General features: G+C 42.4%; 1 protein-coding gene across 3 annotated transcripts in view; it reads right to left on the minus strand.

Moving 5' to 3' along the window:
• The window catches only part of CNTNAP5 (contactin associated protein family member 5), an 857,999-nt gene that overhangs the window by 490,578 nt on the left and 341,859 nt on the right, over positions 1 to 25,562 (minus strand). For all 3 annotated transcript variants that reach the window (XM_070423164.1, XM_070423162.1, XM_070423163.1), the window contains exon 4: positions 13,686 to 13,833. In XM_070423164.1, coding sequence (XP_070279265.1) covers positions 13,686 to 13,833 — 148 coding nt within the window. The remainder of the gene's footprint in view (positions 1 to 13,685; positions 13,834 to 25,562) is intronic.

Here is a 25,562-nt window from a genome sequence, read left to right on the forward strand (position 1 = left end):
AAGCTAACTGTGCCAACTCCTAATAATAGATTTTCCTATAGAACTTCTCACATTGCTATGCATGACAGCAGGCAAAAACAGGACAGGTGTCAAGGAGACAACACAGAAAAACAGTCATAGCATTAAAAAAAAAGACAAAACTCCAAATCCCAATCCTAACTTCAGCATAGTATTTTAGCTCTTAGAGTGAAACCTCCTGCACATACCTCAGACATGTAGGCATCTCTGAGTACACTTCCAATTTCTAATTCAACTGGGCTGTTCACTAATCACAAAGATTATGCCAAAATCATTCATTCATTTAATGGAACTTCCAAAGCAGTAGAAATGCTTTGTTTATTCCTAAATTCACTGACACATATTGTCATATTCTGTATACCTTCCGGTCACTGTGCTGTGCTATGAGATACAAAGCTGATTGAGATGCAGGTCACTCCATTCAGGAACTCAGGCACAGTAACGTTAACTACGCAGAGAGCCCTACATAATTAAACTGGAACAACAGCATGGGCTTAGACGACAGCAAGCAAACTGATCATCCCCAGTGGAAAGTGCAGCGTGAACCATGGCAGGTCACCCCCACTAGGGTGCAGGCAGGCTAACAAAAGCTTTCATGAAGGGGATAAGGTTTCACAATCTATTCACCAGTTCACAGAAAGAATCTTCAAGACATAGGCCGACACTGAGCAGCCAGCCGCTGTGAAAATAGCATAAAACAGCGGTGAGCTGCGTCCTGCTTCAGAGGACCATCCGGGTCTTCAGCCGCAACATACAATTGCTCCCTGAAAGGGTGTTTGCACAAGGAGAGACATTTAAAGAGTTGTGTCAAAAGTGGAGAAGAGAACTGCAATCTCCCTTCCCAAGACTAGTTATTTATTTTTTGAAAAACAAACAAACAAAAAAAAAAAACTTGCCATGGTTTTGTATTTGGGGAAATTGAACATTCTTTGTTAATTATTCTACCTGGGCACAGTCTTCTGAACTTTGTACAGAAGGCCAGTGGGAGGAGTAACAGTAAATTACCCAGGTGACCATTTCAACAGAGTAAACATAAAACAAGCTGCAAGAGGCAAGGCCTTGACACTGTGTGGAAAACCAATGTTACCTTTGGTCATTTTCCCTTTTAAGATTTCTGTTAAAATTACCACCATTAGCATAGGTTCAAAGAAGCAAAACCATATAGTCAGAAAAATCACAAACATTAGTCCATCATGAAAAGTGTTGGCTGTGGATCTCCCTCCTGTGCAAGCCTCACGGGATGGGGTTCCCTCCACCTCCACTGAAAGAATTGGTGTCTGCTTTCCGCACTGCAACAGCCTTTGAGTTCCCAAAGAGCAGGGCTCCTCTTATTCAGTGCTGTATCTCCAAAGTCTAGGAAGGGGGTACTGAGGGATGTTGATCGTGGGAAATATATTCAGATCCTCAATCAACCAAGACCTGGTTTTTACTTAATGTGTTTTTATTGCACATACATATGTCTATTTGTCTCCCATTAGAAAATATATTTTAGATATTTCTATAGGAGGTAAGAGAAAGAAGAGTAGGCAGATTTCTTCTTAGACTAACTCAATTTGAAAATATCCCTAGGCCTCAATTTCCTCATCAATAAAATGGGGTAATGACAGTGAACGGCCTTGGCTGTTTTTCGGTTATAAAATGCTATGATACCTTGAATAGAATTCAAAGCTACATTGGCGTCTCCAAGCCCTGGTCTGATGGCCGTCATCTAGCCTCCCCCTCTCCAGTGCTTGAAAACTTGGCCTCTTGAGGTTCCTGTAATGTGGCCACAGGGCCTTAGCAAGCCAAAGACGAAGCTACAACTTCATGGCCTCCACCAAGCATGGGGAGTGGCCACAGAGGATGAGAACAACCACAACGAGGGCGGCTGAGACTGGGACGGCAAAGAGATTTCTCTGGGGGAAGAATAGGACTTCAGCTCAGAGGTTGATGCATTTTGGGTGGCACTATTTGGAATAATTAACCCAATAGGAGAAAGGTGCTTTTTGTTGTTGCGTGGGGGTTTTTTTTTTGTTGTTGTTTGTTTGTTTGTTTTAAAGAAGGCAACCTGAGGTATAACCTGATGTCTGCATTTTTAATGATGAAATTGGGAAGCCTGACAGATCATTAAATCTTATCAGAATTTATAATGCTTTAAAATTATTTAGCTTTTCATCATTTAAAGAATTCAAACAGAAACCCCAGACGGGAGCCCAGATAACCTAAGCCTCCAGATGGGCTCTTGCAGGTGTCCGAACTCTTTGCGCCTGTGTGTAACGAAGTTTACCTACTTGCCTTGAGGTACAGGGGCATAGGGTCCTGAAGGAGAAAGAAAATAAAAACAGGGAGAAGTTAGGTGACTACCTTATATATCAAATTAAGATAATGATAGCCATAACTATTACTTTGAATACTTATCATCACATGCTAATAACTATTTCAAGCAATTTGCATATATAAAATGAGCACTATTATTACCTGTTTTTATATAGAAAAAAAACAAAAAAAATGTATTTCTACAGTGGATTCAAGATTGTCGAAGACTACACAACTATCAGGTGATAAAATCAGTTTGCATATCTGTGGTTTGATTGTATATCCCATGTGTTTAATATCACTGTATATGGCCTTTAAAAGTGAGTTAATGTTTCCCTGAAAATTCCTAAAATAATATTAGCTATTATAAACATAAACATCACAATTTAGACTAAGAATGGACTCTCAGAGTTAGATAAGCACTTTGAGAAAATAGTTTTAAATTCTGGCTCCATGTTACAATCACTTAGGAACAACAACAAAAAATAGTTAAGCTGGGGCCCTTACACAGTGATTATGACTTGGTTAGAGTACGGCCAGAGTAGATAGTAAGGACATATTGCAGATGATCTCATGCAGAGTTAGACTGGAGAGCACAGGCACGGAATAGCAAAATAGAGATGTGCGAGCCCAGGAATCCTGGCCTAGTCAACAGTTCAACTCCGTCCCTGGACACACTAGCTACATATGCTGAGGAACTGCAGACTGCTCCTTAGTCTTGTGAATAAAACAATAAGATGGGCATTAGAAGGTTGAATATAATGTTTCCCTCTAATAAAATGCCCCCATATACTTTCAGACACATGGTGGAAGGCCCAAGACTATAGGAACAACACCGAACTGGGTTCAAGTCCTGCCTCAGAAAGCTACGGGGCATTCCATTTTGGGAAACTTGTACATTCAATAAATTTAATTGTTATCAATGAAAACAGGACTTTCACTGAGCTGAGAACTGGGAATCTTGGTTGGTGTGGTCTTTGCCTTATGGAGCTCAAAAACCAGAGAGTGAGACAGGTAGTGCACATTGAAATACACATGTAAATCACTATCTGTCTATAGTGTATCTGTCTATCAGTACATCCATCATTTCTCTAATCTCTCTCTCTCTCTCTCTCTCTCCTCTCTCTCTCCATCTCCCCCACTCCATATGTATATATCCTACAGAGCCTGTTCGTCATGCACAGGACTTCAGTTTTGCTCCTAAGGGCGGGCAGAGTTATCGAAAGGCAGAGGCATTGTAAGGTTTTCAGCAGGAAGGGGCTCAGCTCTTGATTTAATGATGACACTGCTGGCTGCAGCAGAGATAACAGACTGAAAGAAGAGTGAACGCGATTGCTGAGGTGCAACTTTCAGGTGATATAAGATGTATCTGAACTAGGCTGGGAACTGTGAAGATGAAAACAATGGACATGAGTTTTTGATGCTTCATGGAAGTAACAGCGATAGTACTTGGTAATTGGTTTACTGTGTGAAGTAAGGGAAATAAAAAATTTCAAGAAAGATTCTCATGTCAAGTTTGGGCAACTGGAAGTGTTTATGCTAAGAGAAATAAGCCAGTCAGAGAAAGACAAGTATCACATAATTGCACTTATATTTGGATTCTAATGAACAAAATGAACTGACAAGCAAAATAGAGACAGACTCATAGACGGAGAGAAGAGACTGACAGCTGACTGGGGTGGAGTGAGAGGGTGGAGGAATTGAACGAAACATTTAAAAAAGGGAAAAACTCGTGGACATGGACAATAGTGTAGTGATTGCCAGGGGAGGCGGGTGGTGAGAGGGAGAAGATAGAGGAGGATACATGGTGATGGGTAGAGGCTTGACTTGGGATGAGGAACGCACAGATGATGTGGTGTAGAATTGTGCACCTGAAACCTCTATAATTTTGTTAATTAGTGTCACCCCAATAATTTAAATGAAAAGGAAAAAAAGACCTTGGAAATGTTTCCTATTAAATTCAGATTAAGAACAATTATAAAAGTTGAACATAAATGTTATTAAGCAATAAAATTAAATAAATACCACAAGAAGAAGATACTGAGTGCGGTTGGAGGGTACAAGTTGATTAAGAGTTCCCTAAAGGACATGCCACATTGAAGGTATTTATGACATAACCAACCTGGGATATCAATGAGGCAAATGAAAATATATTTTTAGAGCTCAGAAGAAATATTTGCCTCAGGGTGCAAATTACTTAATTTATGTGTAAGTCACTTCACCCTTATAAATGTCAGTTTCCTCTTCTATAGTACATTCAATTTACTAATCCCTAACTTAAAAGACTATTATGAGTTTGGGAGTGTGTTGTATCATAGAGTACAGATAGAATGACAGTAGGGGAAGATATATTGATGATGGTGGTGGTGGCATTTCTAATGGCAATTGCTCATTTAATGATGGGAAAGTTGCCATCAAGAGGAAAGATACTGGCTCTGTCTCCAAGAAAAGAGTTGCCATTAATCACAACTCAGGATGATTTCCCTCATTTCCTCATCTGTTTTTCTTTAGTCTTCTCTACAAAAGATGAAATATTTCACACAATTCTATATTGGCACCTTTAAGTGTTCATCTTTATGTCACCAACTTGGTGATATAGCACAACCATGTCCCTCATTTACTTGGTTCACCAGCATGAACATGTTTGGCCAAAGACTTATCAATTGACCAGAGGAAGAAAACACAAATGCAAAACTTAACAACCATATATCCCATTAGACAGAGGTAACACTGGAGGGAAATGATACTGAAGGACATACGCAATACTTCTTATGGAAATATTCTGTAGCAATTTTAGCTGTCAAATATCTGTACATGGAATATATCTCAGAGCCAAAATGAACTTGATATACAGCCAGAATATCTTATAACTGCTTCATAATAATTATTTTTAAAGACGTTAAAATTATTTTCCTGATTTACTATGGAGTTATTTACTCCATGGAATTATTTAGCAGTAGTAATCATAACAGGAGACCTTTTATCTTTGTAGAATGTAGTAGAAGATCACATTTGATTCTACTCTTGGGCATAGAGACAGAACCTGGAGGTGGCAGAGATTTGAGCTCCTGGAACATATAAAGCAGAAGTTAAAATAGCCACAGACAGAGAGCTGCACCTGAGAGAGGGCCCTTGCCTGGGAGAGGACATGGTTCATGTCGCTCCCAAAGCAGCAGGCAGTGGCAACACAGACATGCACTCACATTGGTACTAGCTCTCACTAAGACAGGCTGCTTGTTAGACACTCTGCTCTATGCTTTGTTCATCACAACTAAAGTGGCATAGCAGTCCTTGACGCAATCACCACTGTCATTTGGAGATGAGGAGACAGGGGCTCAAAGACGTCAAGAGTGTTTGCTGGAAGAGTCATCTTTTTCAAGAGCAGACCATTTGTCCAATTGCTTATATCTGAATACTCACAAAGGAATCTGCTCCCAATTCATTGTGACCAGGGCAAAAAGATGGCTCTGGCGGCATGACGGCGGCGGGAACCGCAGGAAGTAGGACAGCCGTTCTGGCATTTATAAAGGAAAACAGCACTCAGAGAAAGGGTGTAAAACATAAATACTTAGGAAAAATGGGACATGCTTTACTTCTGGAGGTTTAAATACAGAATATACCAGAATAGGTTTGTGAGGATCTAAAAACCTTCAATTTAGAAATTATAATTATGCATAATTTCAATTATTCAAGAAGAAAAAGTATGAGGGATTAGAGAAACCCATGTATAAGGAAAATTCTAATAAGCTTATAATTTTTATTACCTATAGATAGAAACAGTACTGTACATTTGAAAAATACATACAATAAAATGTCCCAAAAATGAGTAAGGCTGGCTGGCCTCTGAGTAAACAATTAAATACACATTAAATCTCCGAGGAACCTATGGCAGTTTTCAGACACTGAATTAGGTCCCGGGGAGCAGAGAGGAAGGAGGGGTCCCTGCCTTACAGAACAGGCCTGGGGCAGGCAGGACGGCCAGCTAACTTTCATCTAACCAGGCAAGATGTGGAATTCAAGCTTAAAACCTGAAGGGGGTCGCGTGACAAGGTCTGGGACCTTTACAAGTGGTGATATTGGATCTGGGCAATGAATGGCCAACCGGAGGCATCCTGGTGAAGGAGAATAAGGATATTTCAGAAAACAGGGGCAGCAATTAGGAGCCCAGGGAGTCAGGAGAGAATCTCACAGCCTGTGCACTTAGAGGAAGGTGACTATGGGGGTGTGGCAGGTAAAACGGGGCAGTCCAGGTCTGTGAGGGGTGTGGGCTCTGCCCAGGGCTGTGAGGGTCCCCAAGGGGATGAGCTGGTGCTCCTCTCAGCAGTCCTGCAGCAGGGAGGCCATCTGAGCAGCTCCTGGAGAGCTAGGGGAGGGTCAGGAGGGACAAACTTGTGAGTGCTGTGCATGCTGAACCCGGGGGAATGAGGACATGCAGGGTTCAGAGACAGTGCTTGCAAAAGAAATCTGCAGCACAGAATGGTTAAGCCAGGTTTAGGGAGAGAAGAAGAAGGACAAACAAAACAGAAGCCTTCATTTGGGGCCAAATCCTATTGGTCGGCAACTGAAAGCCCGTGAAGTGCTCACGTCCCAGTCTGCTCTGAGTGCTCCAATGAGGATAAGGCTGTTTGAACTGAAAAGGTCCACATTATCTGCAGGGAAGGACCATCTCCTACGATAAATGCCTGTGCTCCTGCAGGCCACATGGATTCTATTTTAACCTACAGGAAAGAAGGTGCAGACAGTATGGGAAACACAGGCGTAGAGAGGCACCTGTCTTCACTTCCCACTTCCTCATCGCCTGTCTCCTGTGCACTAAGCATAAAAAACCTTGCAGCTCCCCCCGCCCCCCTCCTGCTGGCCCCTCCTGCTGCCTGGGCCCCTGTCTGGGGGATGTGGCTACTGAACTTCTGAGACTCAGGAGGCAAGGCCACGATGTCCTGACTTACTCCAGCAGGGACACCTGCTTGCTTCCCCCCTTTGCTTCCTTTGCAGATTGCTATCAGGCACATACAATCCCTTATTGCAGGTTGTTATTTACACACCTGTTATTCCATCTTTGAATGTCAGCAATGCCAATCATTCGCCAACACTTACTGAAAAGATACTGTCTACTCAGCTCTGAGCCTGGGGCTGCGTGACAGGCACAGCCTTGTGGAGGCTTAGAGTTGGGTTGGGTCTGAAAGTTGACAACAAAACAACCTCACAATTAATTCAATGCAATCATAGCAATGCTTTAAAGGAAAAATTCCAGACTTATGAAAGTACAGAGAAAAGCTTTTATGTATTATTTATATCTCTAAAGCTTTATGTCATGCTTGGCACATCTTAAGTGCTAACTACATGTTGAAGTGAATGAATGAAGGAGTAGGCAGCAATTTCCAAAATGGCAAATGTTTAGGACTTAAGACATTCTAGAACTATAAGATTTCTACCAGTCTTTAGCAACATATTTAAATGTAATTTTGAGAAAAATGTTTATAAGTGCATAGTAAAAAAAGTAGTTCTTTAGAATGGGTGTATTCACGGCAAGTCCTTGCTGTTAACCCAGCTGTCTTTGCTGGGACAACAAGACTAACTGATGTGTGTGCCCAGCCATTTCACAAATATTTATCCAATTCCTACTTGTGCCTATTGGGTGCTAGCACTTACTAGGCAAGGTGCCTGCTCCCAGGGTGTGCATTCTGGCACAGGACTGGAGTGGGTAAATGACAAACAAGTGAGCTCAGACAAGCATTATTCTGATTTGTTGGCGGCACCAGGAATAAAATAAAAGCACAACATATAACTATGGACTAATGCTGAGTGCACGGGAAGTAGGTGACTTTAGAGGGGCAATAAGACTGGACTTCTCTGAAGAGGTGACATAATTGATAATAACATAGGCCAAAAGAGCTAAACATATAAATTCTGAGAAGTATTCTGTGGCTAAAGAATAGAAAGTGCAAAGGCGCTGAGGTAGAAAAAGCCTGGCATGTTTAAGAAATAACAGGAGAGTCTGTATGGATGGGGAGGAGTAGAAGAAAGTTAAAGACACTCAATGAGGAATTTTATTTGCTGGTAAGAATTTTCACTTTTAAGTGAAGCCAGTACGGGAATGATGAGATTTTTTTTTCTTATTTATAAAAGTCACTTTGGCTATTGCAGGAAACAGTGGGTTTGGGGGGATTGTGTCCTGGAGCAGGACTCCAGGTATGGGTCTGTTTAGGAACTCCAAGTGGTACTGACAGAGGCTTCTACTCAGGAAGGCAGGAGATGTGCATGGATTTAGGGTATGGCTTGGATGAAAGGACTGGTAGAGCTGCTGTGAACTGTAGATACATTTCACAGGAGTAAAGGTTTGGGAAAATAACAATCAAGGCTGCTTCCTGGGTTTTTGCTTTGGCGGGCGGAGCCCATTACTGAGATGGGGGCGGGGATGTGAATGAGCAGGACCTTGGGAGAATGGTAATCAAGGATTGTTTCCGCTACATTAACTGTAGATGAGACTTTCAGGTGGACATACGAAGTATACTGCACGTATAATTCCAGTCAGGCCAGGAGCTGCAGAGGTGGGTGTGTCAGTGTTGGAAGCACTGTAATTCAGCTAGGTTTGGGGGTGTGGTAGATGGAAAGTGGAAGTCCTGAGACAGCTTGTGACTGAGTAGAAGTAACAAGTCAGAGAGAAGGGGAAGCAGGCTTTTAGAAAGAAGAAATAGCTCGTGAACCGAATACAACTGAGGGTTGAGTAGAGTGAGAACAATGAGGTGACCATTGGGTTGGCTGTGTGGACGTCACTGGCAGTCTTGACCGAAGCAGTTGCTATGGTGCATCTGCCTCAGTCAAAAGAAACAGGATCAGTGCTGTGTCCTGGGCAGGCTGGGCTCGGGTGGAGCAGCAGCTGCAGTCCACAGCTGGAATTTCTTCTTCCTCAGGGAAACCTCCCTCTGATCATAAAACCTTCCCGGTGACTGAATCAGCCCTACCCAGAATATGGAGCCTAATATCCTTTATTCAAGGTCAAATGATTGTGATTATAGATGTTAACCACACCTAGGTAACACCTAGATTGGTGTTTGGTTGAATAACGGGGGACTATTGCTTTGCTAAATTGACACATTAAACTGACCACCACATGTTTAAAGACCCACTGAAATCACTTGCAGTATGAAGGGAGGTGAGCAGATGGAATCCTAACAAAGACAAGGTTTGGAGAGAAGCTATTCTGGGAGGAAGAGGGGAGAGGAGGAGGAGAGTAAGCTGATAAACAGGGTCTCGGGCTTTGTTGTCCTTGTTTTGGTTGATAGCTTAGACAGCAAAATTGTATGTTTATAGGAATAACCCAGTAAAAAGGGGGATGGGTGAGGTTGAAGGGGAGTTTCTGATTCAGAGGACACACTGAGATGTTGGTTTGGGAGATAAACTGTGAGACGTTCTCTTTTTTTCTGAAGGAAAAAGCATCAACGCACAGGACTAGTGGTCAAAGACCATGGAGCACCAGCTCGAGGACCATCACAGAGGACATTCTGTGTCCAACAGCCCTTGAAGGTGCTTAACTGCTCATCACTAGGGTATTTACCTGGAGGTAGTTTATTCCCTTAGATGTACTTACTAGACATGGAGCATGCCTGGAGAGGAGTCCATATAGTATTGAGCTACTTCAAAGATGAAAGCACTTAGCTTGGTCAAGAATCAGGCTTTAGCAGATCTATGAACCTCCAGATATCATAGAACAATTTGCTTATCACTGTAGGCACTTTACTTAAGAGAGGGTCCCTTGCTGCCATCATATTAACAAAGAGATTCACACCAGGGGTAGCTAGGCATGCTTCTCAAAGGTCTTCTTCAAACTTGCAGTCTTTTATTTAACTTGATGGTATGGGTCTTCCTTGCAGCAACAACACCACGATTAAAAAAAAACAAGGACAACTGACTGGACTGAGAAAACACAAAAATATGAGGACATGTTAACATGTAATGGGATTATTAAACCAAAATAGATAGTTGAAGTGATAAGTAGTTCAGCATAAAAGGTTCATGTTATACTTAAAATTAACCCTCTAGTAGTAACAACTGTCATCAAGAGAAGATGTAACAACATACATACCACAACTTCTTTATCCATTTATCATTCATCCTACAATGGACACCTAGGATATCTTGGCTATTGTAAATAATGCTGCAAAGAACATAGGGGTGCACATGTCTTCTTGGATTCCTGTTTTAATTTTCCTTAGATAAATACTCAGAAGTAGAATTGCTGGTTTTATAGTAGATTAGTCTTTTCAGATTTTTGAGGAATCTCCCTACTGTTTTCCATAGCATCTGCACAAATTTGCAGTCCCATCAACAGTACATAAATGTTTCCTTGATCTCCACATCCTAGCCAACATTTTTTGCTGTTGTTGTAGACTTAGTGATTATAGCCATTCTAACAGGTATGAGGTGGTATCTCATTGTGGTTTTGATTTCCATTAACCTAATGATTATTGATGTTGAATATCTTTTCATATGGCTATTGTCCATCTGTTTCTCTTCTTTGGAACAATGTCTCTTCATGTCCTCTGCCCAAGTTTTATTGACTTGTTTAACTTTTTAAAATATATTTTTATTGACTTCAGAGTGGAAGGGAGAGGGACAGAGAGATAGAAACATCAATGATGAAAGAGAATCATTGATCGATTGCCTCCTGTACACCCCCCACCCCCACTGGGGATCAAGCCCACAAACCAGGGCATGTACCCTGACTGGGAATCGAACAGTGACCTCTAGATTAATAGGTCCACACTCAACCAACCACTGAGTCATGCCATCTGGGCTGTTTGTTTATCTTTTGTTATTGAGTTGTATGCATTCCTTATATATTTTGGATATCAAACCCTTATCTGATATACAATTTGCAAATGTATTCTCCCATTCAGTAGGTTGTCTTTTTGTTTTGTTGATGGTTTTCTTAGCTGTACAGAGTGATTTAGTTTGATGAAGTCCCATTTGTTTATTTTTGCTTTAGTTTTCTTTGCTTAAGGGAAGATATCCAAAAAGATATTACTCAACTGATGTCAAATAGTTTACTATCTATGTGTTCTTCTTGAAGTTTTATGGTTTCAGGCCTTACAATTATAATGGAATATTATGTAGCAATTAAAAAAATAATAAAATCTAGTAATTTATGAGAACATAGATGGACCTAGAGGGTATTATGGTAAGTGAAATATGTCAGACAGAGAAATACAAATTCCATAAGGTTTCATTCATATATGGAATATAAACAAATAAAACAAGACAAAATTAGACCCATAGAAAGAAGGATCAAAGGGATCATGACAAAAGGGATGGGGCTTTGGGTGAAAAAGGTGATGAGGAATATAAACAACTGGAGGCCCAGTGCATGAAATTCATGCACTCAGAGCAGGAGGTCCCTTAGCCATGCCTGCACCCTCTTGCAGTCCGTGAGTCCTCAGGGGATGTCCGGCTGACACCAGCGGGACTAAACCAGCAGTCAGAAATCCTTAGCACTGCTGAGAAGGTGGGTGAGGCTCCCACCACTGGTGCTGCGCTTGCCTGCTGTGAGCACAGCTTCTGGCTGAGCGGCGGTCTCCCTGTGGGAGCACATAGACCACCAGGGTGCAGTTCCTGCGTTGAGCGGGATCAGGCCAAAACTGGCTCTCCTACATCCCCCAAGGGGTCCTGGGTTGCGAGAGGGTGCTGGCGGGGCTGAGGGACCCCACAGGTGCATGATTGGGGTTGGGGAGGGATGTGGGAAGGGTCCAGGGCATGTCCAGCCTGTTTCACTTAGTCCTGATAGGCCAGACCCTAGCAGCAAGCTAACCTACCTGTCGGAGCATCTGCCCCTTGGTGGGAAGTGCACATCATAGTAAGAGGTTGAGGAGCCTTAGCATATCATTAGCATATTAAGCTTTGATTGGTTGAATGGACGATTGGATGATCAGACACTTAGCATATTAGGCTTTTATTATGTAGGATAATAATATTGTATTAGGTGTACTTGGCAACAGATGAATACTAGAATTAGTGTGGTAATCACAATATAAGTTGTAAAAACATCAAATCACTATATTCAAATCACTATATTGTACACCTGAAACTAATATAACTAATATAATATCATATGCTAAATACAATTAAATAAAATTAATTGATTGATTTTTAAAACAGAGAAAAGAGGCAATGAGATAATCTGGATGCCCAGGATGCTGGGATGGGTGGCCTGGTGTATAGATGTCCTGTGCTTTGTGCTGTGAAGGCTGCTGTGGACGGCAGCATCTCCTTGATATAATGGTTTGTCGACCCATCTGTTGTAAAACACATTCTTCCTGAAAGGGCTTGGTCAAGATAAAGACAGTCATTTCAGAAGTGAATTTCCTCTGTGCAGGACTTTATTTTCAGTAACACTCTATGTCCATAGCATCTCTGGGGAGCTTGTGAACACTCAGCTTTCTGAATCCCTACCCCCAGAAGTTGTAGTCCAGTGTGAACAGGACAGAGCTAAGAAAGTGCATTTTTAAGAAGCTCTCCTATGATTCTGCAGGTGCTTACTGGTCAAACAGTGGGAAAGAGAACACACATGCAACCCATTTGGCTCTCTTGTCACCCAAACCAGGAATCTATTGAACTAATTTATACTAAAGTGATAGTGATCAAATGTGTTTATTTATTAGAAGTCATAGCATATATGTCACTGCTAAGGCAGGAAAACTATCTATTTTTACACAGTTTTAGATTTAAATATAAAACCTGAAGGAGGAGAATTATAGGGTTGGAAAACTTTCTTGTATAATTTTGACCTTCTTTTAGAGTGGTCATCTGTCCTACCCACGTGTACAATCTTCTCTATATACAAGATAGGTTCTGATTTTAAGTTGAGTGCAAACAACTCCCAGAGGAAGTAATGGCAGCATAATGCCAGGACAGAGAACCCAGGGTGCCCTGGGTGGAAATGTTCCTTCTCCTTCTCTTCTAGAGGAGTGAACAGGAGAAGTTTTCTTTCTCTCCTCCTGGCTCTGAGAAAGGGAAGAACTATCTCATACTCACCCATGGCTAGGAAAGAACTGAGCTTACATTATTATCTTATTGCAAGGAAAAATGGAAACTCAAACTTCAAAAGCCGCTAATTTTGAACTTTTTTTTTGTTTTGTTTTGTTTTTTGTTGTTAAGCTATCATCATCTGTTACCTTGAACGAAGCTCCTTCATTTCTAAATAGAAGAAGTGTTTGTTTGTTTTTTTCTCTTCCCTGGCTTGAATTTCACATTTTCAAATGTTTATATGTTATTAAAGCCCATAGAATATGTAAAACGGTTGAGATTGCCATTCTCCATGTAGATAAACTGGCCCTGTGTGGATAGTGCCCTCCCAAAGACACCACGTGGGTACTTACTGTAGGAGCATCCGTAGACCTCAACCCGCATGCCAATCTTCCCACTCGGGTTCCACTCCAGGGGCACAAAGCGCACAAACCGGGCTCTCACGGGGTGCAGCAGCCTGTGGTGCATCACGCCGTCTGCATTCGTGTTCCCGGCAAAGGTCTGCAGAGAGAAGAGGCCCAGTGAGATCTGTCACACGTGGGGCGTTTCCTTCACACGCCGGAGCTCCAGGGAAAGCAGTGCAGACCCACACATGTTACTCCACCAGGCCTGTCCAAGGACATTCTCAATTCCGCAGGCATTTCAAAGGAAATCAGACTCGGCTGCAAACTCTGCATTATATGTTGTTATATGTTTTTGGAAACACTGTACATTGTTCTTTAATCCCCCCCTTTGGTTTTATCAATAAGTCAATCCTAGCAAGTCCTACGATGTGACACCTAGAAGTGTTGGAAAGTGGGTAACGCAATGAAGCTTTGACATCCCTGATGCTCATATCACTGTGGGATGGGGAACCACCGGCAGTGCCCTCTTGAAGGAACGGCATTTTTGAAGTAATTGTTACTAATATTTGAGGGCAGTCACTATGCTAAGCACTTTCCATTATTACCATTTTCCAGATAAAAACAAAACAAAACACTGACACCTAGAAAGAAAAAATAGGGGGAAGAAAAAAGTCTTCAATGTATCCATTTAGTTAATACTAGTAGGGGGCCTGAGACCCAATGCCAATGTTTTCCTATCCCTAAGCCTGTGGGTTTTCTACAGCCCCAGACTCTTCAAAGATTCTAGGGTGACTGTTATTAGAGAGGAAACAGGAAGATCCAATTTTTATGTAATTCCTTTCCCAGTTCCTTGTGAAATTTAAGCAAAGGAACATAAAACATGGAAGCTAAAATTATACCTGCCAGCTTTCATTTGAATAAATGATTTCTGGAGTTGAAATTTTTATTTTCTCATTAGGGTAAAATATACACAACGTAAATTTTACCATTTTAAAGTCTACACTTCAGTGGCATTTAGTACATTCACATTGTTGTTCAGCCATCCATCACCACTATCCACCCACAGAACCCATCATTCCAATTGTACGTGCCAGCTAGCACACTGTTTGCTTGCTTTCTTATCAGTCATCATCTGCCTCTTTCCTGACTCAAGTATTCACAGCTTAAGGCTGCTGTCTAGTGCCCTTCAAGCCAACCAGTAAGTAAAAGACCCATTGGTTTCTCAAATAACCAAAGTGAACACCAAGTAAATGCTTTATCTATTTAGTGAAATCCATTTTCAAAGACTCAAAACTCAACCTGGTGTATCTTTAAACACTTGTGGATCTAGGACACCTTGAACAATCTGACATTTGTCCTGCACACAAAACACATACGAGCTAATAACTCTGACATTAAACAATTGATATAATCATTAAAATGACAAAATAGCTTATGAAAAAGCCACTTCCTACTTTCCAGCTGTATCTGCAACAAAAACCTTGTGTAAGAGAATGAGTTGGTGGAGAGAAATTCCTCAAGATTCAAATCTCACACTCCACAGATTTCTCAGTTTTTCCCAATTTCTCTTTATCGAAAAAAAGAATATCTTTATTTGGCAGGCTGGTCCTTCCATATGTCTCACTCCTAACTTTAGCAACTGACACAGGTATAACATTCCCTCAATCCCTTGCTCACTTAGGAAGGACTCTTCTTTGTACAGTTCTTTTTAAAATTCACTTGCACTCATACTTCTTTGATATATACAGGCTTTCTTTATTTTGGCGGGGGGGCATGATGGTTCTGTGGTTTTGCATTGCTTTGGATAGAGTGAAGGCATTTCACATTTTGCTACAATCTAGCAGGAGAGCCTCTCATTCCTCTGGACTCCCTCAGTCACACGTGCTAGTCCCTGGGCCATGTGAAGTCCCTGGGTCAGGAGCATCTTTTATCCACTGAACTTTCAATGGGATCTCACACTGAGGGTGATGGGGTGCCCTCTCTGGGTTCTATACAATTTGTAGATTGAGTACATTTTAAACTGATGTTGAAGTCCTGGTTGCATGTTTCCAGACAAATGACTAATTTTGTGAGCGTGGAGTCCTTTGTAGGCTCCCTCTGCTCATGCATTGTGTGTTCCAGTGAGGGGATCCTGAATTCACAGCAAAGGGGCAATTCCTGGATGATTATGTAACATTGCTCAATGAACTTAATCCTCTGTCTTTCAGTCTTTTAATCATAAATTTCACAGTTTCAAAAAGCCCCACTAACCCAGGGCCTTATCATTTGCAGTTTCATAGTTCCACAGTTTCATGTCCAAGCAGACCCAAACTTTTGAGATCTCAAAGTGTGTAATGTATGGTCCCAGGACCCGCCTGGAGCTAGCAGCCTACAATCAGCTCAGAAACATTAAAGCGGTGGCAGATAGAGTCTAGAAGAAGCTGAGACTAAACTCTCACCAAGTTCACCTTCTGACAAAATCAAAGACAAGCACAACATAGCAATGCAGGAAGCTTTAGGTGGAGATGAAAAACAAGGAAAGATCTCCTCACTCTCCTGTGAATTCCAAGGCCCTGTTGGATTCTTTAAAGCTACCGCGTACCCAAAGCCAGCTGCATGGCCGCAGTAATTAACAACAATACAAATGAGAGCTGAGAAACAATGAAGACTGACAATTGTTAAAGAAGGAAACTGTCATCATATTATTCTATATCCAGCAAAAATAACCTTTAAATCTAAAAAAAAAACAACAGCAGTATTTTTTATAAGCAAAAGCTGAGATAGTTTATTACCTATAACCTGCCACTAAGAATTGCCAAATAAGTTATACAATCAGAAGAAATTGATGCCAGATAGAACTTCCAGTGTAAAGAAAGGAATGAAAAGCACTCAACGTGGTAAATATGTGGGTAAAAATGAAAGACTAGTTTTCTTTCCTTTCTTATACATTTTAAAAGTCAATGCATAGTTGAAATAAAAATAATGTATTATGGTATTTATGACATATGTAGAAGTAAACATTTGTCAAAAAAAAACATGAAGGATGAAATTTAGGATAAATAAAATTATACTATTGAAAGGCCCTAGCATTATATATAAAACAATATGATGTCAATTTGAGGTAAACTACAATAAGTTTAAGATGCATAAAAATAAAATAAAAGGTATAGTCACAAAGGCAATAAATATGCAAAGATGAAATGCTAGAAAACAACAACAGAGAGCAACAACAGTCTTGGTCTAATACAAAATAAGGCAGCAAATGAGAAAAAAAAGGAAAAATAACAGGAAAAAATAATAAATTTTACAATAGTATACTTAAACTTACCCTATTGATAATTGCATTAAAAAGTTGAGTGCAACTCCAGTTAAATGGCAAAAGTCTAGATTTTTTAAAAAGACCTGTCTCTGAGCTTTTTATGTGGTACTCACCTATATATGTAAAAGCCAAGCAACTGGAATGACGGAATGACCGGAATGACCGGTCACTATTATGTATACTGCGGCAGCCAACCAGCCCGCTTAGGGCCCTGATCGGCCCCCCCAACCACCTGCAGCCCTTCCCCTAGGCCAGCCCCACCCCCAACCAGCCCCCCTACCACAGTTGAGGTTGGGGCCGGCAGACCAACCTCCTGTGGCCTCCCTGGCTAGCCCCGCCCCTGATCGCCCCCCCCCCTCCCCCCCGCCACTGGCCCGGCCCAATTGGCCTCCATCCGGGAAGGCTGGCCGGACCCTACTCATGCACGAATTCATGCACTGGGCCTCTAGTTTTTTAATAATAAATAAATTGACAAGTTGAAAGTAAAAAGATGGGAAATGATATTATGTGAAAATAGTAGGTGTAATAAACCTGAAATTCCTCTATTAATATCATACAAAGTAGGCAATATTGCAAGAGACAAGAAACATTTTTAAAAAATTATAAAGTGTCAATTTATCATGAAGACATAAAACACTAAATGTGTAGGAAGGTACATTAGAGATTCAAAACACAATGAGCAAAAACTGACAGAAACAAAAAGGAGAAAAATCCTCAGTTTTAGCTGTCTTTAAACATTTTCAAGAATTGACTAAATAAATGGAAAAAAAATCAAGGGTATAGAAGTTTCAAACACTCTGCCAGTGAAATTAGCCTAATGAAAGTCCCTGCAGTATGTGAGGGCACAACCGCACATTCACCTTGTACACGGGGACATCTTTAAGACAGAGTGTGTTCCACATGATAAAGTCTTGGTGAAACCAGACAGCTTGTTACCTCACCACAATTAAATTACCTTAGGAACTGATACTAATAAATTACTTAGAACATCGTCAGATATTTGGAAGTTAACCAACACTCCTCTAAATTAGAAGAAATCACAATGGAAACTTAAAACTAGTTTGAATTAAATGGTGATAAAAGCCCTGTATAGAATGTATAGAACACACCCAAAGCAGTCCTTAGAAGAAATGTGTGTGTGTGTGTGTGTGTGTGTGTGTGTTTTACATAGGAATAAAGGAGTACAACTCAGCTTATGCCTGAGATTTTGAAAAAGTGTAAATTGAACTCAGAATATTGGCAGATTTGAATATTACTCATTACTCAATAATAAATAATAACAAATTACTGCAACAAAACATGATGCTGAGCACAAGAACCAGCCCTGATGGCGGCACACTATGATGGTGCGCGTGTGTGCAGAAGGGAACAACAAACTCTGACGTGGAAATCAGGTCAGTAATTGTCTTGATGATGAGAGGCAGAAAATGACTGCAAAGAATGTCCGTCGATTTATTTCTGCAATAGGGACCCCTTCGGGGAAGTCTGACTGCTGGTTTCAGCCCAATCCCTGCAGGCCAGGCTGAGGGACCTTACCGGTGAATGAATCTGTGCAACAGGCCTTTAATATGCATATAAGATCTTTGGTTAATCTCTTTCCACCCTCCCCCATCCCCCTTTCCCTCTGAGATTCATCAGTCTGTTTCATATTTTCATGCCTGGGCATTGAGCATCTCCCCCCTGGTGGTCAGTGTGTGTCATAGCTACCAGTTGAATAGTCGAATGGTTGGATGGTCACTTAGGCTTTTATATATATAGATAGTTGCCGGAAGCCAATTCTAGCATGTTATAATTTTAAGAGTTTCATCGAAAGGTTGATGGAACTTGGGGACTCAACAAAGGCTGAGTCACACATGTAGTCACCGGTTGGGAATGGCTGATGGCATTTCCCCAAACCTGAAAAGGGATGATTGTTGGCTGCCAGACAGCTAAAGGGCATCTTAATCTACATGTTATTGCCTCCTACTGGCCAAACACCTGAACAGCCATAGGCTAATTCCCCCATTCTGACAATGCTTGTGTATACCCTTTGAAGTGTATATCTCTGCCTCGCCTCAGGACAAATTGTGTTAATAAAAAGCATGGGGTCCTGAGACAAGGGGACATTAGAACTTAGATCTTAGTTTCATTTAAGCTAAGCTCCTCTGAGCCCCAAATGCCTTTCAAAATTATGCTTCATCTCTGGACTCCTATTTAATCTACGCACAGCCTTCTCCAGATTTCCTGAACCTTTCTTGATGCTGGAACAAGAACCCCAGCAGATAGTATCCTTGTAAGATAGGATATGTGTATTCTCTTTATTTCAGAGGTAAAAGAACTTAGTTTTGGAGAGTTTAATTAGGTTATAAAAGTCATAAATCAATAAATTATAAAACTGGGACTGGATGAGAGAGGTTCTGACTAAGGTCTAGTGACTTTTATTTCACTCCTGTTATCGACCAAGTAACTTCAGTGGCACAATAAGAGCTACCATTTGTGACGGTCTCCTCCACACTAGACCCACCAGGAACTGCATGCTACAGTTCCCTGCACTCCACTCATCTCTCAGCAGGAGGTGTCAGCAAACTTCCACACGGAGGAAGCCCCTCCACTCCCACCACAAGCATTTAACCTTCTGACTCTCAGGGCACTTTACAATTGTATTGTTGCTGAATGCAGCCTCCCCAGCTCACCAGCAGCTCTGGGGATTAGAGAGGTTATTTCACAACCATGTTAGATACACTAATTCTTAGAATCTGATTTTCCCCTCCGCCTACCTCAAACAGTGTCTTGCTGAATGTGGGCACAGACCACCACGCAGTCTTGTCATGAGAACAGTGCTATTATTTTAAGATGTCATGGATCTGGTTCTTGACAAAGCTGTTCATCGGTTTTGTCCCTGTTCAGGAACCAGGTGCAGAAGTCAGCCTCCCTTCCCCCATTCCGGCCCATTAGTTAGAGAATCCTGAGGACGCCAGTTCCGTGTGTCTGTGGAGGTGGAGGAGCAGGCAAAGGGGCTTCAGGGAGCTTCCTCACCATCAGCATTTAGGACACACAGAGCACAGAGGCCCCGAGTTAACACGCAGCTGCCTCTTCTAGGTCAGTGGTTCTCAACCTTGGCTGCACATTAGAATCACCTGGAATCTTTTTAAAATCCTGATTTCTGGGCTTCATCCTAGGGAAATTCTGTTTCTTTGTTATTCATGTTGTGGCCCCACCCCATAACAAAGAAACGGAATTTCCAGAGGATGAGGCCCAGAAATCAGGATTTTAAAAAGATTCCCAGGTGATTCTAATGCACAGCCAAGGTTGAGAACCACTGTTCTAGGTACTAAACAACATTGGCCTCATGAATGGAAGAACCTGTGGCCATAATGAAGTGGCTGATGTTTTTCTCCCACGTTATTAGGAAGGTAATAGGGCAGAAGCTGTGGGACTAAGACGGGACCATCACTGGCACTTATCACTGGGGAGCGGACTGGGTTAGCTGCCTCCAGAGCACCTCACTGGGTTTGATTAATACACCATATGGAGACAACCCGCACTGATGACTTTGACTGGCAGTGAGACTGCAGGAACCCAGGTGCCACAAGATATTAGCAATTTCCCTAATTACAGTCTGAATAAGAAATAGCAGGTGCAACAGCCAACTTCTGCCTCAGTAACCAAACGGAAAACATCAGGAGTTCTCAGGGAGACTCCTGTTTCAAGTCTGGTGCTCTGCGAACCAGCCATGCTGCCTGAGGGGCTGGCGCCAGGGAAGCAGCAGAGGCGGGGGGGAGGCCGATGGGCCCTGGTGCCAAGCCTGCCCACCTGCTGACCTGCCCAGTTGTCCCCATGGGGCACTGTAATTCCCTTGGGGATAAAGATCGCATTTATTGCAAACTGGGATGTCCAGCCCAGTGCCTGGAGCACAGCATTTCTTAGAGGTACGCTGAAATGGCAGTTAGTAATGAAAACCACGTCTGTGTAGTTGTTTCAAAACCAGTGAATTACAAATAGCATCTGAACGCTGCTCACAGTTATTCATGAGTTGCTGGCTGATTGAATGAATAAGCAAAGGGAGATACTTTTTCTGAATCTTGGTTTTCTTATCAGGAAAATGGAGAAAATAAATTCTCGAGGGCAATGGTAAACCTTATATTAAATCTTGCATGCAAATGAGATTGCACACAGAGATTCTCACCAGTACAGACTATGTTCTAACAGAGAGACGCCAATACTTAGTTTGCTGTAAAAATCTCTGGGTGTGAGTGTATGCTGAAGCAGTAGCTTATTAATACCCTCAAGCTCCAGGCAAGGCATTTATCTGTCAATCATACTTAAATTTTCTGAAAGACATTCAAAGGAGTCTCCCCAAATAAGAGTGCAAAATAAGTTAAAAATGGACCAGCAGCCCAGAGCTAATTATAAATACACGTGTCTTATTTAATAAGACATATTTAATAAGGTGGAGGGTAATTAACGTGCAAACCACACAGTTAAAACTAAAATTGATAAACCCACTCCAGCTTCAATGCTCTGAAAGGCTGCACAGGTGTCTGTGCCGAGATGGATTTGACTAGCACTTGCAGACAAGAAAACAGGAGCGGCAGGTATTGGCACTGGGCGCTGTTGAAGGTGGAGAGAATCGCTAAAATGATCCGGTGTTAAGAGGGAGACGTGACTACTGGATACTTTTCCTCCTCTAACTTGTTCACGGTGCAGTGAGTACGTATTGCCTTATTGTCAGTGCATACGTGGGAAGCACATGTACCTGTGACTCCTCAGCGGCAGTTATTCATTCGTTTAGAAGACCACCCAGAACTTGAGAGCTGTGTAAGAATGGCCCCAGCTCTCCGGTTTGACCCTGATAGTTGGAAAAGAGGGTAACTGGTCCATGCCCTCGCTACCATAGCTCCTCCGCCTGGGATGACCTCCAGAGTGGAAGAAAACTCAAGGGTTCAGGCGGTATTGGAGAAAATCTCTCCTTTCCTCTGGCTGTGAGCCATAGATTGAGCCCACACTCAGCTGGGTCCGTGCTCTGCAATCCTGCACTGATGACCGTCTCCCTCTCTGGGGGCTGCGTGCTCTTACTCTCCCTCCCTGGGAAGGTATCACTGAAGACGCACCTGTGTATCTGCCTGTCTCTGCCAGTGAGAATGGCCTGCAATGGGCATTAACGCTTCCTCATTCCCACGGAGCCCTGCGCGACCTGCGTTATACATGCGTTCTGGTGCCCATGCTGTCATTTGATCCTAGTCTCGCTGTCCTGACCTTGGCTGTCAGTCATCCTCCTGAAATGTGGTTACTATGCAGCTGGTTCGGGAAATGGAATCCTACATGAGATCCTAATATTGGCCAGTTGATTATTTACTTGTCCATATTAAAGTTATTTGTGGTGAAAATCTCATCAGATAAAAAGTCTCCCAACATTACCAAAGTCTCCTCCTCACACATCGCATGGGTCCCTGCATATTTCGAGTGAAGGGATGTAGTTAGCTTGACAGTAGCCAACAAACGATTGCACATAATGTCCTCAATTCACCTCCCATCCCACCCGAAGCTCCGTGCTGTCCGAGTCCAGCACTGGGTCTCCGGTGGGCATCCTGGCTTCTCACAGGTGCAGCACCTGTCCCTGAGCAGCCGGGCCTCCGCCTCCTGTTCCTCATCAAGCTGCCTATGTCTCACTTTTCCTGCTCATTCTCCTATTATATGAAGCTGTGTGCTCCATTGTGAATTAAAACTGTCCCATCCATAATTTCAGCACAAATAGGGTTCACTAAACCCTAGTGCACTTAGACGTAGCACTAAGAAAGGGCATTGGGAAAGCTACTTTAAATTTGAAGTTAAGGCTTCTCAGATCACAATCAGCCTCCTCTCACTGAAAGCTTTACAAATAAGTACAGTGGGGCCTTGACTTACGAGTGTCCCGACTAATGAGTTTTTCAAGATACGAGCCATCTCTCGGCCGATTTTTTGCTTTGAGTTGCAAGCTAAAATTTGAGTTATAAGCCAGCTTCAGATACCCCACCGCTAGTTGATGCAGCGAACGTCACAGTGAACGCCACAACATCAGCCCAGCATCACGTGTCTCACTCATTCACTGTTGATTTGACATACGAGTAATTTGAGTTACGAGCTCCGTCATGGAACGAATTAAACTCGTAAGTCAAGGCCCCACTGTATCTTTGATTTAAAGGAAGTTCCTGAGTGAAGTTGCTCAGTGCTCTCCCAAGAACAATAGACACCTGTGTGTACAATTACACTGTCAGCTTCACTATGACGATTATAATGTCTGGGTCAGTTTTTACTAGAAAGTAAACTGTGAAGAGCTAGTCCTGTAGAGACCCTGGGTGTGACCCCTCAGCTAAGTAGAGGTGTGGCTGGATGAGCCAGGGCCCTGCTGATTCACGGGGACACTGCACGTGAAGGCACATTCGCTTATAAAGGAGCAGATTCCAGGATACCAGCCTCCCTGGCTATCGCTGTGTGTATTCAGAGGCTCTGAGTTTTGTGAGATTTCTGTTGACAGTGTAAGGGGTAATAAAGCAAGTGATGACAACAGTGTCATATATTTGTTTCCATCTCTGCACTGAGAGTTATAACACCAACACAGATGGCAGCTGGACCATATGGTCCACGACCGGGAAAACGGAAATACCCACTTAGCAAAATAACACTTTTCACACTTCACTAAAGCAGGAAAGAAACAATACCGCCACTCTTCTTCACTTTCTGAAAAATAAATAGAAAGCTTCCTGAACTTCTCTTGGACGAACCTGGAACTGAGCATGGGAGATGAGGGGAGGCCCCGACTGCTATTATAGGACCTGGAGTGAAGGAGACATTGGACGAAGGCTGTGCCTGGATCTGGAGAGAGTCTGACTGCTGTTTCCAGGGCAAAGCCATGGGGCAATGCGCAAACAAAGTCTAAGACAGAAAGTGCCGAGCGTGGGAGCTGCTGTACACACAATGCAATGGCTTTCATCGGTGATGTTGCCAACTCCTTTTCTCCTGCCCAGCACAACCCACCCTCCTCTCTTGCTATATTTTTCTTTCCAAACTCTTCCCACTTTGGATGTGTATCTCTCTCCACAGCACTGCATGCTCCATGAGAGAAGGGCCTTCTCCTAGAACAAATGAAGGGAAGGGATGATATGCATCATTGATTCCCCTAATTGGTGTTCATTAAGGGACCTTGTTATTTTTTACTAGAGGCCCGGTGCACAAAAATTCAGGCACTCACGGGGCAGGGGGATGTCTGACTGATGGCCCTAAGCTGGCAGTCAGACCTCCCTCTGGCAGCCCAGGAGTGGGCCTAAGCCATTAGTCGGACATCCTTAGCTCTGCTGTGAAGGCAGGAAAGGCTCCTGGCACCGCCGATGTGCATACCAGCCATGAACCAGCTTCTGGCTGAGCGGTGTTCCCTCTGTGGAAGCACACTGACCACCAGAGTCAGCTCCTGTGTTGAGCCTCTGTCCCCTGGTGGTCAGTGCATGTCATAGTGACCGGTGGTTCCTGGTAGTTCTGCCCTTAGGGTCAATTTGCACATTACCCTCTTATTGTACAGGATTTTTCCTGGAGCATCTTGAAGGAACCATGCTCCATAGAAATGTGAACACTAAGTCATCATGAAGGAACTTCATATTCACAGCTTTTGTTGAACAAACCAAAGATAGGAGTTTTAAGACATTTTCTCAATGAAATACCATTAACTGAAGAGGGAATTGAAACAATATTACATACTAGAGTTCCTTCTACTACCACAGTTGACTTTAATGCTCTTAATCCTAGACTAGATCCCTTTCAAAGGAAAATCCTGAGTCAGATTTCAACATGTGTAGTTAAGAAACCCTGTGCCATCCAGACCCTCAGAAACTATCTGAGAGGAAGTACCAGGAATCTGTGGGCAGCACACACTGTCCATGCTGCTTCTTAATGGCAACCAGTGTGGGTGACGATACATTGTTGACCCCACAAGCTGCTGCAGACTGCTCTCACATTTAATTGAGCAGAGAACAGGATAAGCCTGATGCTTGTTCATTCTATGAGGGCCAAGGGATGACTAAAAGTTCTAGAATGCTCATCATATTTCCTCCACAGAGCTTTTCTGGCTCATTTCCAGATATCAATGTCTATACCAGCACATGAGCCTCAGTTCACCTGTCATGTGAGTAGTTTATTTTCTCCTAAGATAATTTAACTTCCATGAGTGGAAACCTTTGAGGTAATAGCAGATTCTCACTGAAGATAGGAACACCAAAGAATCATGTGTCTTTTTTTTCTTCATTTTCCTGAGATTTGGATCTCACACTAACACTTTGCAGAGAAGACAGAAGCTCAGATCCTCACATTGAGGATCTCTGCCCTGAAAAAATGTGTGTCTGTAGCCCGTAGTATGCCCAGGTTATCATGAGCTTCCTCTCCTCTCCATCACTCCTTTGCTCCATTTCTGCTCTTAGCTGATTTTCAACATTTGTCTTTTAAATTGTTAGTAGCTGGAGCAATGACCCTCCCTAGGAAAATCTGCATCTAAGTTTGTTTGTTTTTTAAAGAAATATTTTTATTTTAATATGTTTTATTGATTTTTTACAGAGAGGAAGGGAGAGGGATAGAGAGTTAGAAAC

This window comes from Myotis yumanensis, unplaced genomic scaffold (assembly GCF_028538775.1).
Source record: "Myotis yumanensis isolate MYYU_CA2020_CCGP unplaced genomic scaffold, mMyoYum1.0.hap1 SCAF_8, whole genome shotgun sequence".
NCBI classification, from domain to species: Eukaryota; Metazoa; Chordata; class Mammalia; order Chiroptera; family Vespertilionidae; genus Myotis; species Myotis yumanensis.